Raw genomic sequence first — 14,843 nt, forward strand, 5'->3', positions numbered from 1 at the left:
TTGAGAACCGGCTTGCGGGATGACAATGCAGCGCCAGGCGTGCGGGGCACCCCAGTGAGGAGCTGAGGAAGCTGGGGCCTCCCGTCAGGCCTGCCCTCTGTCCCTAGGGCTCACTGCGTGTGCAGCACCTTCCACCCTGCTTCTGTGGGGGCGGCATAAGGAAGACCTGGATAGTGTGAGACAGCAGGTGACCCTAGCATGTGCTCCCCACAGCCTGGGCCCAGCTTCCCCCTCCTTTTAAACTTGCGGCTGTCCTGTGGGAGCCGGAGCCCCGGGACACCACAGCAACTCAAGGCGCTCAACAGAGGCTCTAACCGTCCCCTCCATCCGAGTCCTGTGGTGGCTTTGGGTCATGGCACACTAGGGCTGTGCGGTGACCACTCGTCCTGCGGACAACACGGCATCAGGCAGAGCAAGCAACTTCAGGGTCCTAGAGGCAAGGGTCACTCCAGTGAGATCTGGCCCAGTGCTGAGGACTCTTCAACAGTATTAGAAGTAACCGTGTGCCGAGGCTCCTAGACAAGGACCAACCTGAACGGGAGGGATGGTGTCCAGTGTAAATCCAGTCCCCAGCAAAGGGGCGCTGTGTGGTCCCTAAAGAGACTATCCTTTCCTGAGGTTTCTCCCAGCAACATCACAGTACGGTCCATCCTTCCAATCCTCCAGGAAAAGGAGATTGTCTTTATTATGAAGAACAGGATTCTGTAGCTGTCCTCAGCGACTCTCATTAGGGTTACGAAATCCATCAGTCTCCTGCCTAAATCCCAAAAGCTCGGCGGTTCACCCATCTCCCTCACTGCCTTCTCAGCCAATCAAGAGCTGCTGGAAACCATCTTTGGAATATTTGAAAGCGATGATGAAGTCATGCCTCAAGCGCCCCTTCTCCAAGTTGAACGGTTCTAGTTCCTTCCTATCACCATCCCCAGCCACATCTTTATGGCTCTCTGTTGACCCCTCTTCAAGCGAATGGTTGTAAAAGAGAAATTTTACAGGTCGCCGTATCCTGGCACTTGATGGTCTCTGCATGAGCTCTTCAGCCCTCGTGATGCTTACGTGAATGACAAAGATGAACGCACGCTGGTGAATCCTCCGCCTGAGTGCAGGCCAGAACATGAGATATTGTCAACCTTGGGACGAGGGAAAATCTTAAGGTTTCAAAATTCAGCACCATGTAAAAAAGAAAGTGGAACTCCTTAATAAAGAAATAGTGCTCTAAGTTAGTCGACATGCATTTTATTTTTACCAAAGGAATATGTAAATATCTTAAGTCAAATAGCACGAGGCTAACCAGGAAAGGTAGCAGTTGGCTTTCCCCACTGCTCATTTTCTTTCCCTAGAGGTATGTTAGCTATTTCTTCTGTAACTCACCCCACACTTCCAAATTACCTGTTCTTTCTGCCATGTGTTTTTTTCAGCCTCTGATATTGTCTACTGGCTTCTCACTTTTTTTTTTTTAGAGGTGGGGGGCAGGGCAGAATGAGAGGGAGAGAGAGAACCCCAAGCAGGCGCCTCAAGCATCGTGGAGCCCGACGTGGGGCCACCGCTCATGACCCTGAGATCATGACCTGAGCCAAAACCAAGAGTCAGATGCTCAACTGACTGAGCCATTCACCCAGGCGCCCCTGACTTCTCATTTGAAACATGTCTGTCGATTGTTTGTCTTATACAACCTAAACATTTTCCCATTCTCTCCTTCTTCTCAATATAATTATATCGAACTTTTTAGAGTTTTTTCCCAGTTTTATTGAGATATAATTGACATAAGAAATTGTGTAAGTTTAAGGTGTACGATGTGTTGATCTGATACTTACATATTGCAAATGATGACCACCACAGTGGTAGCTAACGATGTTATATAATTACATTTCTTTATTGTGGTAAGAGCATTTAAGTTCTACTCTCTCAGCAATTGTCAAGTATATGATACAGTCTTATTAACCATAATCACCATGCTGGACATTAGATCCCTAGAACTCATTCATCCTAACTTGAAGCTTGTGCCCTTTAACCAACATCTGCCCATTTCCCCCAGCTGCGTCCTCAAGTCCTGGTAGTCACCACTCTACTGTTGCTAAGTTTCTATTGTTTTGGCTTTTTTACAGTTTGCATATAAGTGAGATCATACAGTATTTATCTTTCTCTGACTTATTTCACTTAGCAACAATGCCCTCAAGGTCCATCTACATTTTCCTCTTTCTCATGGCTGACAAAAATTCCATTGTGTGTGTGTGTGTGTGTGTGTACCACATCTTCTTTATTTAGTCATCTGTTGATATTTGAGTAACATTTGGGTTGTTTCTATAGCTTAGCATTGTGAATAATGTTGCAATAAACATGGAAGTGCAAATATCTCTTTGAGATCCTATTTTCATTTCCTTTGGATATATACCTAGAAGTGGGATTGCTCGGTCATAGGGTAGTTCTATTTTTAATTTTTTGAGGAAGCTCCATACTGTTTTCCATAGTGGCTGCAACAGTTTGCATTCCCACCTACAGTGCACAGGGGTTCCCTTTTCTCCATATCCTTGCCAAAACTTGTTATCTCTTGTCTTTTGATGACATCCATTCTAACAGGTGTGAGATGGTATCTCCTTGTGGTTTTGATTTGCACTTCCCTGATGATGAGTGATGTTGAATACCTTTTCATGTACCTGTTGGTCATTTGTATGTCTTCTTTGGAAAGATATCCATTTAGTTCCTCTGCCTGTGTTTTAACTGGATTTTTTCTTAAGAGGTGACCTTTATTTTATTTATGTATTTATGTATTTATTTATTAAATCTGTGCATTTCTTTTTTAAAAAAAGATTTTATTTATTTTAGGGAGAGAGAAAGTGTGCTCATGCAAGTGGGGGAAGGGACAAAGGGAGAGAGGGAGAGGCAGAAAATCTCAAGCAGACTCCATGCTGAGTAAGGAGCCTGACCCTGGACTCCACATCAGCCTGAGATTGTGACCTGAGCTGAAACCAAGAGTCAGACACTTAACTGACTGTGCCGCCTAGGCACCCCTTTATTTATTTTCTTTTTTAAAGATTTTATTTATTTGTTTGAGAAAGAGAGAGAAAGGGAAAGGGAGAGAGAGCGAGAGAGAGAGAGAGTGAGCCTGAGTGGGGTTAGGGCCAGAGGAAGAGGCAGACTCCCCACTGAGCAGGGAGCCCGATGTGGGACTCAGCCCCAGGACCCTGAGATCATGACCTGAGCCGAAGTCAGATGCTTAACTGACTGAGCCACCCAGGTGCCCCTATTTATTTATTTTTTTAGAGGGAGAGAAAAAGACAGCATGCATGAGTGAGATATGGGGGGAAGGGGCAGTAGGAGAGGTTGAGAAAGAGAATCTTAAGCAGGCTCCACAAGTGTGGAGCCCGATGTTGGGCTTGATCTCATGACCCTGGGATCATGACCTAAGCCAAAATCAAGAGTCATACACTTAACCAACTGAGCCATCCAACTGGATTATATGAGTTCTTTATATATTTTGGATATTAACTTCTTATGATATATATAATGTGCAAATTTTTTTTCCATTTCATAGGTTGCCTTTCATTTTGTTGTTTTTTACTGTGCAGAGGAGCTGAACAATCTATATCTTGAAAACTACAAGACTTTGATGAAAGAAACCGAAGAAGACACAAACAAATAGAAAGATATTTCGTGTTCAAGGATCGGAAGAACTCATATTGTCAAAATATCCATACTATCCAAAGCCATATATAGATTCAATGCATTGCCTGTCAAAATTCCAATGACATTTTTCACAGAAAAAGAAAAGGCAGTTCTAAAAGTTGTGTGGTATTACAAAAGATCCTAAATAGCCAAAGCAGTCATGAGAAAGAAGAACAAACCTGGAGGCATCACACTAATTTCAAAGTATGCTACAAAGCTATAGTAATCAAAACAGTGTGGCACTGGCATAAAAATGACACATAGATCAGTGGAACAGAATCAAGGGCCCAGAAAGGGAAAGGGATAGTCCCTTTAATAAATGGTGTTGGGAAAACTGGATAACTACATACAGAAGAATGAAATTACACCCCTATCTTACACTACTCACAAAAATTAATTTGAAATAGTTTAAAGACTTTACCATAGGAACCAAAACCATAAAACTAAAGACAACATAGGGAAAAAGCTCCTTGACATTGGCCTTGGCAATAATTTTTTGAATATGACACAAAAGCACAGCCACATAAGCAAAAATTAATAAGTGAGACTACATCAAACTAAAAAGCTCTGCACAGTAAAAAAAACAACAAAATGAAAGGCAACCTATGAAATGGAAAAATTTATTCCTAAGTATTTTATTGATTCTTGAGGCTATTGTGAATGGGATGGTTTTATTTTTCAGATATTTTGTTGTTACAGAAATGCAACTGTTTTCGGTATGTTGATTTTGTATCCTGCAACTTTACTGAATCCATTGATTAGTTCTAACAGTTTTCAGTGGAGTTTTTAGGCTTTTTCTATATATAAGATCATATCATCTACAAACAAAGACAATTTTACTTCTTCCTCTCTGGATACCTTTTATTTCTTTTTCTTGCTCTGGCTAGGACTTCCAGTACTACATTGAATAGGAGTGGTGAGAGCAGGCACTCTTGTCTTGCTCTTGATCTTAGAGGAAAAACTTTCAACCTTTTACCATTGCGTATGTTTTAATCAATGTTTAGTGTTTACATTATCTGTACATAAATAACATTCACAACTGATCTAAGTAGTGTATTCTTTTTTAAAAATTATGTATTCATTTATTTTTGTTGAAGTATAAACCAAGTAGTGTATTCTGATTATAGTTTCTTTCCTATACAACTTTTGGTTTTCCTGAAGTTAATAATTGTTTCACATTTTTTATTTGCTTGGTTTCCCATGGGCTTTACCAAATGCTTCACCAAAGTGTAAATCTTTTCTCTACTTGTTCAAACACATCTGGTATTCTCTTAGTTTCCTTTTTTTTTTCCCCTTGGACACATGCCTCTGGGAGCCCACTGCTCTCCTGCTTCTCTTTGGACTGGATATTTTTCATACCTCCTTCATAGCTACCCTTCTGGGAATTCCCTATTCTTTACTGTGTTGGAGCCCATTTCCTGAAACTCCTATTTTCCTCCCTGGCTTACTCATTCATTTCAGAGGAGAACACCCTTCCTAGGAAAGGAGATGGGGAGCAAAATCTCTTGGGATGTTCCATTCCTGAACATGACTTTATTTTCCTTTACCCTTGACTGACAGCATGAATAGGTATAGATTTCTAGTTTTGAAAATAATCTCTCGTTAGAATTTTGACAAGTTTGCTTCATTGTCTTCCTGGTTCAGAGTTGCTATTGAACATTAGACCCCACTCTACTTCTTGATCCTTTGCCTGTGATTTTTCCTTTAGAAGCTTCTGGGATCTTCCCTTTACTCATGTCCTCTAACTCTGGGAAATTTTCTTTGATAACTTCCTCCTTTCTCTTTCCTTTGTTCTCTATTTCTGGAACTTGTATTAGTCAGATGTTGAGTCTCCAAAATGTATCCTCTAACTTTTTATCCTTCCTTTATTTTCCATCTTTCTGTCTTTTTGCTCTGTCTTCTGGAACAATTCTTTAATTTTATATTTTAATCCTCCAGGAGAAAAATTTCACTTTTGCAATCATATTTTTAATAACTAAGAGGTCCTTCATTCTTCTTCTTCTTTTTTTTTTTTTTTTTGGTACTTATTTTATGGATGCACTATTTCTTGTTCTTTCTGAGGATATTATAGGTTTTTATATATTTTTTGTAGTTTTCTTCTGCTGCCTGTGTTGTCTCTATTTTCCCTAAATTCCCTTTGTTTTGTTCATTTTGATCTTTTTCTTTCACTAGAGGTTTTCTGTGAATGTTGAATGATCACTGGCTACCAATTCAATTTAAGACTGAGGAACTACAGAGTAAACTGACAGCTCTGTATGAGGTGACAGTTTCCTGGTGAGTTCCACTGTCTGGTTCAGTCAGGGAATCATTTCACTGGAGGACCCCTCCCCCACCATATAGCATTATCTGTAGGTCTTTACTTTGGATTGGTAAGTTCTCCAAAGAAGAATCCTCTAATCTCTCGTCATGGGGATATCAACGTAGCTGTCAACATCCTAGGAGCTGAGCCATGGAATGCCCATTGGTGGTGGCAATGGGGGTCCTCACTATGCAGCTTTTAGGCTTTTACTTATCTCCCCTTCTTTCAATACAGAGTCTTACGCCCAGCCGCAGCTATGCCAGATACTCCAGGTCCAGACCCTTTCTGGTTTACCCCTCCAGAAAGCAAAGCTCCTATATCCTGCTGGTTTGGAGGAGAGGCCCTGGAGCCTAACTGTTCCTTAGGAAGATTTATAACTAACCTTCAAAAGTACATTTTACACTTGAATTCCTGGGCCCCCCAGGTTTTTGTGGCTCACACCAGCCCATCTTATTTTCACCTCCTCTCCCAGCCAACACACACGGACAGGCCTTTTTAGGTTTGTCTAGTCAGCTCAGTCGCTACTCATCCATCCTCTCTTCAGCTTTCAACATTTGGTTGATGTTTCTTTTCCCTGTCATTTCCTATTGTCTCTGTACGTTTATGCCTTTTTCATTCTTTCCTGGTTTGGGGTGAGGGGAGTTGGAGTAGGAGGAGGGGTTAGAGATACAGATATATGCTTCACCGGAAGTCCAAACCAAAAGCCCCCATTGAAAATGCTTTGGTTTTGTGATTCTAAGGTAACACAAAATCACTACTGTCAGACAGCTGTTACCTGCTAGCCAACATGGTTAGAATAATCTTTGCTCCTGTACTCAGGAGCAAGCAGCTCATGCCACCCACCTCCAGGGGCTCAGAGGTCCTCAAGGCCAAGGGCTACAAGCCCTGTGTGCATCCCACAGAGTCTCTAATGATGAAGGCTCCCAAACAGCACCCCTGTTTAAAACCCACAGTGCTCCTTATTGTCGGGAGGTAATTGCTCATCGGGATGAATCATCCCTGGTTGACTTTCTTACCCCCACAAATATTCATGCTTATCTGCTCATTTGGTCTGAGAGATTAGAGGAGGCTCAGCCCTATAGGGAATAAACTTCCTGTCCTCAGTCCAACCCTGTCATTGTCCTGGCCTGCTCTGCTTGCCTGCGGTTTTATCTTTGCCCCATGGAGATTCACACACACACAAACGAGGTAAAAAGTTCGGGGGGGGGGTGTGTGTGTGTCCTCAATTATTTTGATGAGGTAATGGGGTGAAAACACTTAAGTATCACGGTGAACAAAGAAGCAAGTAATTAATTCACTAGTACTTAAGTAGATGAACACGAACTGTATTTTATAGTTATATACAATTTCCTTAGGGTTTAAAATTATTTTCCAAGAAAACACTGTCCTCATTTTTTACAGAAGTCAACCTTTCCTTTCAGACATCTTTCAATTCTAAGCAGTTGGATTATGTCCCTGTTTTGCTTCCCTCTGAATTTTCTAGCTTAAGGTGAAAGAGCTTGGAAATGTGACACATTTAAGGTATAACATTTCTTTTCACTACCAAATGAGCATCCTGCTCCAATTTTGACCTTAGTCTTTGACTCCTGCCAACCCCTTTTTAAAACTCCAAAGTATCGGGGCGCCTGGGTGGCTCAGTCGTTAAGCGTCTGCCTTCGGCTCAGGTCATGATCCCAGGGTCCTGGGATCGAGTCCCGCATCGGGCTCCCTGCTCGGCAGGAAGCCTGCTTCTCCCTCTTCCACTCCCCCTGCTTGTGTTCCTGCTCTCGCTGTGTCTCTCTCTGTCAAATAAATAAATAAAATCTTTAAAAAATAATAATAAAAAAATAAAACTCCAAAGTATCTTTTGTGATACCGGACGTGAAGCACGTAGACAAACCAAGAGCAGTAATCCTACCTGTTGGAAGTAGGGTAGCAGTAGACCTACCTGTTGAAATAGCAAGTGACCAGTGCCCCGGCTACCGTCATTTGCTGGCATGCAAGGATGAATTCGCTGGTCCAGATGAGGCCAATTAAATGGTACCACCACATGTACCGAATGCCTATGAGAGGCTGATATTCCACTTGGCCACCTTCAATAACCCGTGCAGCTCCTAAAGTTTAAAACACAAATATGCTTTACACCAATGTTTTCCAAAGCATGGAAAGATGATTCAACAGGCCATACTTCCACGTGGCTGGCTGTTGGCATTAGGTAGATGCACAGATGCCGAAGTAAAGTTGGTAGCATCCACCCTCATTTGAGATCTTCATAGCACACACTGAAAAATGAGAACACACGTTTAACTTATGAGTAATATCAATAACAATATTCATAATGACTGATGGGTAGGCAATTTGCAAGACACTTGACCTATATACTCTAATGCTCATCCCACTTTGTAGATACGAAAATTGAGGTTTGGAAGAGTCAGGGAACTTTCATAAAGTCTCACTGCTCATGATTAGTGGAAGGAGACTATAAACCCTGACACACTGGATTCTAACATCCATGGTTTTTCTACCACACCACTTTGTGATACAAACAAAACTCGTTATTAGGACTATAGCCATTAGGACTATATTCTAGAACACTGCTTCACCAAAAATTTAGAGTTTATAAATGAGACGAGGATCTCCATTTTCTTCAAAGGGATTTATTTCAGATTTCATTTCAAGGGCAAACTCTTCTAGCACATTTGAAATACCTATTGGGTCTCAGTGTTAACCTAGGTTCATATCTCAGCTTGAACTGGGTAAGCTATTCAGTCTCCTTAGGTATAATACCAATTTCCTGCTGGTAGTTTGAATGAGATTACATGGTAAATGCTTAATACAGGGCCTGGTCCATAGAAACTTCACTCCATAAGTGATAATGATTTTATTAAATTTCAGGAGCTTAATACTGTATTAAACCAGGCCAGCAGGGTCATCCCAACAGTGCTCTGCCATTCACATGGCCAGTCCCTGTTTTATTTGCCCTCATCTAAGGAAGCCCCTGAATTAGCTCTGCAATTCAATTCAATTCAGGTTGGATTTAGTAAATCCAAATCCCAGCTCTGTGGCTATGTGTAATTTCTAGATGTTCTCCCACTACGTATTTAAAATTATTGTAACTGTACTAACTACAACCCTAAAACTACTGTAAGTCAGAAGATGGGCACTTCAGTCTTCAGCAAAACCTACAACTGGAACGACATTTAAAGATAGTTTCATATTTTCTTCCTTAGCTATAAACTGGTTTTAGGCTCATAATTCCCGTGTCTATAGACATTCACAAGAGGATCTCTGCAAAGGAAGTTGGAGAAGATAATCGTGCTGTAGAGCAATCTGATTCCACGGACAGAGGCTGGCCTTCGTTCCTTAGGCTCTGTGTTCTGCTGAACAAGAGTCACATTGTGAGAAACAGTGGAGCAGCTTGATTTACAGAGAAGTTAATATTTTATTGAGCACTGGGCTCTTTCTGGCTGGGAGGCAATCTCTGTCTCAGGTACGGCACTGATAAATGTTGATGCTTTTCCAAAACGGGTGCGTTTCGGAAAAGCATTCCCAGCACTAGAGAAGAGCCCCTCACCACTAATGCAGGGCTTGGGCAGATCAGGTCGGCGGAGACTTGGAGAATCACTTCATGGAATGTCAGGGTGACCAGGGCCAGCCAACAAGCACACTACTTCCTGCAAGGTCAAGTCCTGGGGATAGATGGCAGTTTCGCAAGAACAGGCCTACAACCTCGCAAATGGTTTGGGGGTGGAGAATGTTCCCGCACAACAGGAGGGATGCTTTCTTTGACAGACATAAGGTAAATACGGAGCCCTGGCTGCTAAAGGGGGGCTCCTTGGCTGCCCCGTGCCAGCCCCAGGAGGGGCACACTCACACACATTCCGGCTCGGCACACCGATGGCAGTAGCGACTGGAGAGTGGCTAAAGTGGTAAGTCCGGGTTCATACAAGCCTTCCAACCCCTGGCATTCCCCAAAGCAGCAGAACCCATACGGTATTCTGGTCACTGCTGTTTTAGAGTATCTTCGTCTCAGCGACCTTCTATTTGTTCCTCTGGTTCAGTCGTATCAGGCTGTTTCCAGACTCTCCTGTAGGGCAGGGTTTCTCAACGAACCAATTCCCATTTTGGTGCAGAGAATCCTTAGTTGGGGGTGGGGGGCTGTCCTGTGCCCTGTAGGATGTTTAGCATTCACCCTGGCCTCCACCCACTGGATGCCAGGAGCAACCCCCATCCCCTCGTCCAGTTATGTCAGCCCAAAAGGTCTCTAGACATTGCCAAATGCCACCTGGGGGCCAGACCTACTGCTCAAAAACCTCTGCTTTAAGCAAACATTCTCTGAAGAATCAGATGAGGCGCTCAGGCTTCAGGCTGAAAGCCCAGGAAGTCGCGGTTACCGCCTGTGGGTGGGGCAGGCCTGTTTCTGCGCACAAGACTGCCCTCTCCTGGACGACAGTGTCAGTGCAGGCACGAGCCTCCGTCAGAGGACTCGCTGCTTTGTTGGGGAAGACTGTTTCACCATAGCTACTGCTATGGGTAGCCAACGCGTGTTAAGGGGAACTAGACTTCAGATAGATGCCAAGTTACGATGGATCACAGGGATGATGGTGCAAAGGGCACTGAACTCAGAGAGGACTTGGTCCCAGTCTCAGCTCTGACACATGTGATAAGCAACCTGGGCCTCCACTCTCTCATTGTCAAGATGAAGAGGGTGGACAAGATGAACCCTGGGGCAGAGATTACAGGCTTGGGTTTGAGTCCCACAGGCTGAGATTCATATCTCTGCACCGTCCCCTAATGGCTGACCAGCCTCGGGCAGGTTATGGGACCTTGTAACATCTCTGTTCCATCACTTGTAATCTGAAGACACTAATAGCAACTCCTCGCACCCTTGGTGACCCCGTCTAGTCTTGTGGCCCCGATGGCCACACAGGTAGCTGCTATGGGGATTAAGTGGCTAAGACCCTGGGAAGAGCGAGTACAATACAGGGTTAGCTCTAACTGGAAGACAGGTAGAGAGAATTCCAGCTCCGGAATTAACGAATGTTTATTAAGCATCTACTGCATGTTGGAATGATGCCGGACATCAGCCATTAAGGGGAGAACACGAAAGAAGCAAACAAAACATCAGAAAGAGGATACCATCTGAGTGACTATTGGGAACTCCCATGTTGCTTTATTCATCTACTCATCTCCCCTTCTTCTGGACTGTTTATAATTCCTCCTTGGGTGTCTAAGGTTTTTTCCCCCATTGTTACTCTCTGTCAATGACCTTACTTCTGGTTTCTCTGAGGAAAGTGGAACAACTGGAAAACCTCTGCGGGTACCTACCCCCACCATCTACCTGCTGTCAGCATGAGCCCATAGCCCGACCCCCACTTAGTGGGATAAACTGCCCATGATCCTAAGGCTAACCCCTCCTCTGGACCCCCCTCCTCATCTACTGATGACAGCTCTTCAGCAATTCCCCCCTCCTGCTTCCTTCATCCAAGTATGCCTCTCAACGGAATCATTTTCAACCATCTCTCATCTTTAAAACAAAAACAAAAACAAAAAAACAAAAAAACCCCTCTCCTGACTCTCCTCCAGCTTCCTTGACATTTCTCTGTTCCTCTTTAAAAAATTTTTTAATTAATTTATTTATTTTAAAATAATCTATACCCACGCTCTTCTGAGCGAGCCAGTCAGGCACCCCTCTGTCCCTCTTTATGGCCAAATTCCTCAAGACTGTGCCTACTTACTCTTTTCAATTCTTTTCTCCCTCTTTCCCTTAAACCCACTTGGATCATGATCCACTCCCCTGCACTTCCCTGAAGTGGTTTTGTTGCTAAATTCAGTGATCAGTCCTCGGGTCTTATCTCGCTTATCAGTAGCATTTGACACACGGGACACCAGTCCCGTATCCCTGAAGCCCTTCCCCCACACTCCAGCACAGCACACGTTCCATCCTCCTGCCCACTGGCTGCTCCTGGTCAGCCTCATTTCTGTTTTCCTCCCCAGCTCCTGGATCCCTTACCACTGAAGGTCCCCAAAGCACAGCCCTTGGATTTCCACTCTTCTCTCTCTGCACTCATTCTACTCTCAGGGTTTTAAATACCATTTATATGCTTCCAAATTCCCAAATGTAGATCTCTAGCTGGGACCTCTCCAGAAACTTCAGACTCAAACAGCTAACTGCCCACTGGACATCTCCATCTGGCTGCCAAAAAGATGTCTCAATTAACACAATCAAAACCGATATGATCTCCCCTAAAATGCTCCACTCAGAGTCTTGCCCCATCTTAGCTGATGGCAGTCTCATCCTTCAGCTGCTCAGTGTCATCTCTAAATCTCTTTCCTTCACACCCTCCACTAACACACCAGGAAATCCTTCAGAAGAGCCACAGACTCTGATAAGTCACACCTCGTCCATTATTATGCAAGCATCATCTCCTCCCTGGATGGCTGCTACTAAATATAAGTCAGATCATGTTATTACTATTCTGCTTAAAACTGGAATGACTTCCCACCTCAGATTAGAACCAGACTTCCTATAAAGGCTACAAGCCCTAAGGACCCTATGTGTAGCCAACGCGTGTTAAGGGGAACTTAAGGATCGCTGATCCCATGCCCTCTCTGACCCCCTCCTGACCCATGCTCTCCCTCGACCACCCCACTCCGGCTGAAGGGGTCTGCTTGCGGTGCCCCCAGTACCCTTGCCTCTTGCTGGTCCCTTTATCCTTGCCTTCCCTTTGCCAAGAACACTGTCCCTCCCCTTATGTAGCCTCATGGCTCCACCCATACCTCTTTCAAATCTTTGCTCACCTATCACCTTCTCAATGAAGCCCTCCCTACTCATCAAGTTTTAAAATTGCACTCCCCCTTAAGCATTTCTCATTCCTCCTCTCTTAATTTTTTCCATACCATTTATCAACTTTTAATGTACTATAAAATTCACTTACTTATTTTATTTAATGCCCATCCCCCCTCTAGCTTCCAAACTAGAAGGAAAGCTGTATCTCTAGCATCTATAACAGGGTCGGATATAGTAAATGTTCAATAAATATTTATTGAATGAACAAATGAATGAATGAATCAACCTTCCTCAATAAATCCAATAAATATAGCTCCAATATATCCTATATCCCTAATATATCTTACTGTAGAGATCTGAGACAATTTTCGGGTTATCATCAATACAAACAGGAGGAAATTCATCATGAAGCTAACCATAAGTCCAGACATTATAAACATGCTTTAAAGCATTTTGAAAGATTAAGGTGATACTCATGATCATATACATAACAGTTTCTCAAGGAAGGCAGTCCAGCCGGTCGGGATAATTTCCCAAAGGAAGCAGGTCCAACTTGGAAGGGCTCAATTTTCTAGTACATTCAGTGCACTGGCCTCTTCCAGCAAATTGGCTCAGGTGCCCTCCTGACATCCGTCCTGCCTGTGTCTCTCACTGGCTCAGCTTCTGCTTGGACAGCATGAAGATTAGGGAGAAAGAGAAGAAAATCTCACTGACATAGAGCCTGTAATTTACCAAGTTCTTTCTGTGTATACATCTCATTTAATACTCACAGCACTGATGCGAATTCACCTACTGATTCAGGATACACTTACTGAACTCATTGAGGAGCTGCACACTGAGGTAAGAGACACAGAAAGGAAAAGACACGGCCCCTGCCCTTAAGATGTCCATACTCCAGGGGGATGGTAACACACAAGTCATTGTCTTGCATTATTGTTCTTCGTAGGACTCATCACCATCTGACATATAATATATATACTTTATTCCCTCTCTCCCCACTCACTAGTGCCTCTGTCCTGCTCACGGCTGTACTTCCAGTTCCCGGGGCTGCAATGGATAGCTGTTCAAAGAATGAAGAGTGTAAAAATTGCAAGGAAAATGAAGAAGCAATACTAAGTATGCCTGGGGAACTTATAGATTTTCTAAGAACTACAGTGCTCAAAACCATTCTTGGAGAATGACTAGCTTTCCAAGCAGTTTGGGGTCGAGAGTTGGGGTGCAGGCTGCGAAGAGGAGGTGTTTCCAGATGAAGGTCACGGCAGGTGCAAAGGCACGAATGTTCCTGGAGACTGTTTTCTTTTGCACCTTCCCAAAGGGACCATAAACTTCAAAAAAGCAGGAGCTGTTTCAAATCTCTCTTGTGCAGGTTCCCTCTACCTCTTCCCAGGACAGGTCTGGGATGCTAGGAGGCTTTAATCTCTCAGAACTTAAAAAAGAAGACAATTTTCTTGTAAACTATATTCTCAAATATGCCAGGCAGGGCAGAGAGTAAAGCTGAAGCTAGGACCAGATACTCTTTAGCCAACAGTAATTCCCAACATAAGGAACATATATGGTCCCTTATTTGCAAAGCAAAGCTCCGGCCCCATCTTAGCCTCCTCGCAGCCCTGTGAACGCATCATTTTTCCATTGCCAAAATGAGAAAAGGGAAGCACAGAGGATTAACGTATAAGGAAGGCCAGAGCCAGCCGGGATCCTGGGTCCCTTGATGGGAAACCTGTCTGACCCTGCTGCCTCCTTTCCAAGCAGGGCCCCTGGCCGTCCCAAGCACACTGAATGTATCCCTGTGATGAGCCTTCTAACTGTAGCACATGCGGAGGGTAAGTGCCCCCCAAGATGGGCTTCCTCCACTGTTGACTCTGGGGTTTCCAGGCCACCTTAATGACAATTGGACATACTGAGCCCACGCGGGCTCCTTCCAACCTGCCACCTGCACCTGCTGGGTTCCCAAGGTTATGACAGTTTCGCTTTTCCCCACTGGATTTTAGTAGTCACTGCACATGGCTGGTAGCAGATAGTTTCTAATGGGCAAATCGACGTCACTGCCGGAGGGCCTTGATATGGTCTGCTGAAACGATCCCCAAACAAGCCAGAATTTGTAGACTAGCTCAGAGA

General features: G+C 43.8%; 1 protein-coding gene across 1 annotated transcript in view; it reads right to left on the reverse strand.

Annotated features, from left to right (window-relative positions):
• The window catches only part of SLC44A3 (solute carrier family 44 member 3), a 99,529-nt gene that overhangs the window by 42,735 nt on the left and 41,951 nt on the right, over window positions 1-14,843 (reverse strand). Inside the window, exon 10 of the mRNA XM_032423217.1 lies at window positions 7,887-8,052. Coding sequence (XP_032279108.1) covers window positions 7,887-8,052 — 166 coding nt within the window. The remainder of the gene's footprint in view (window positions 1-7,886; window positions 8,053-14,843) is intronic.

Source organism: Phoca vitulina, unplaced genomic scaffold (assembly GCF_004348235.1).
Source record: "Phoca vitulina isolate PV1807 unplaced genomic scaffold, GSC_HSeal_1.0 scaffold2, whole genome shotgun sequence".
Classification (NCBI taxonomy): domain Eukaryota; kingdom Metazoa; phylum Chordata; class Mammalia; order Carnivora; family Phocidae; genus Phoca; species Phoca vitulina.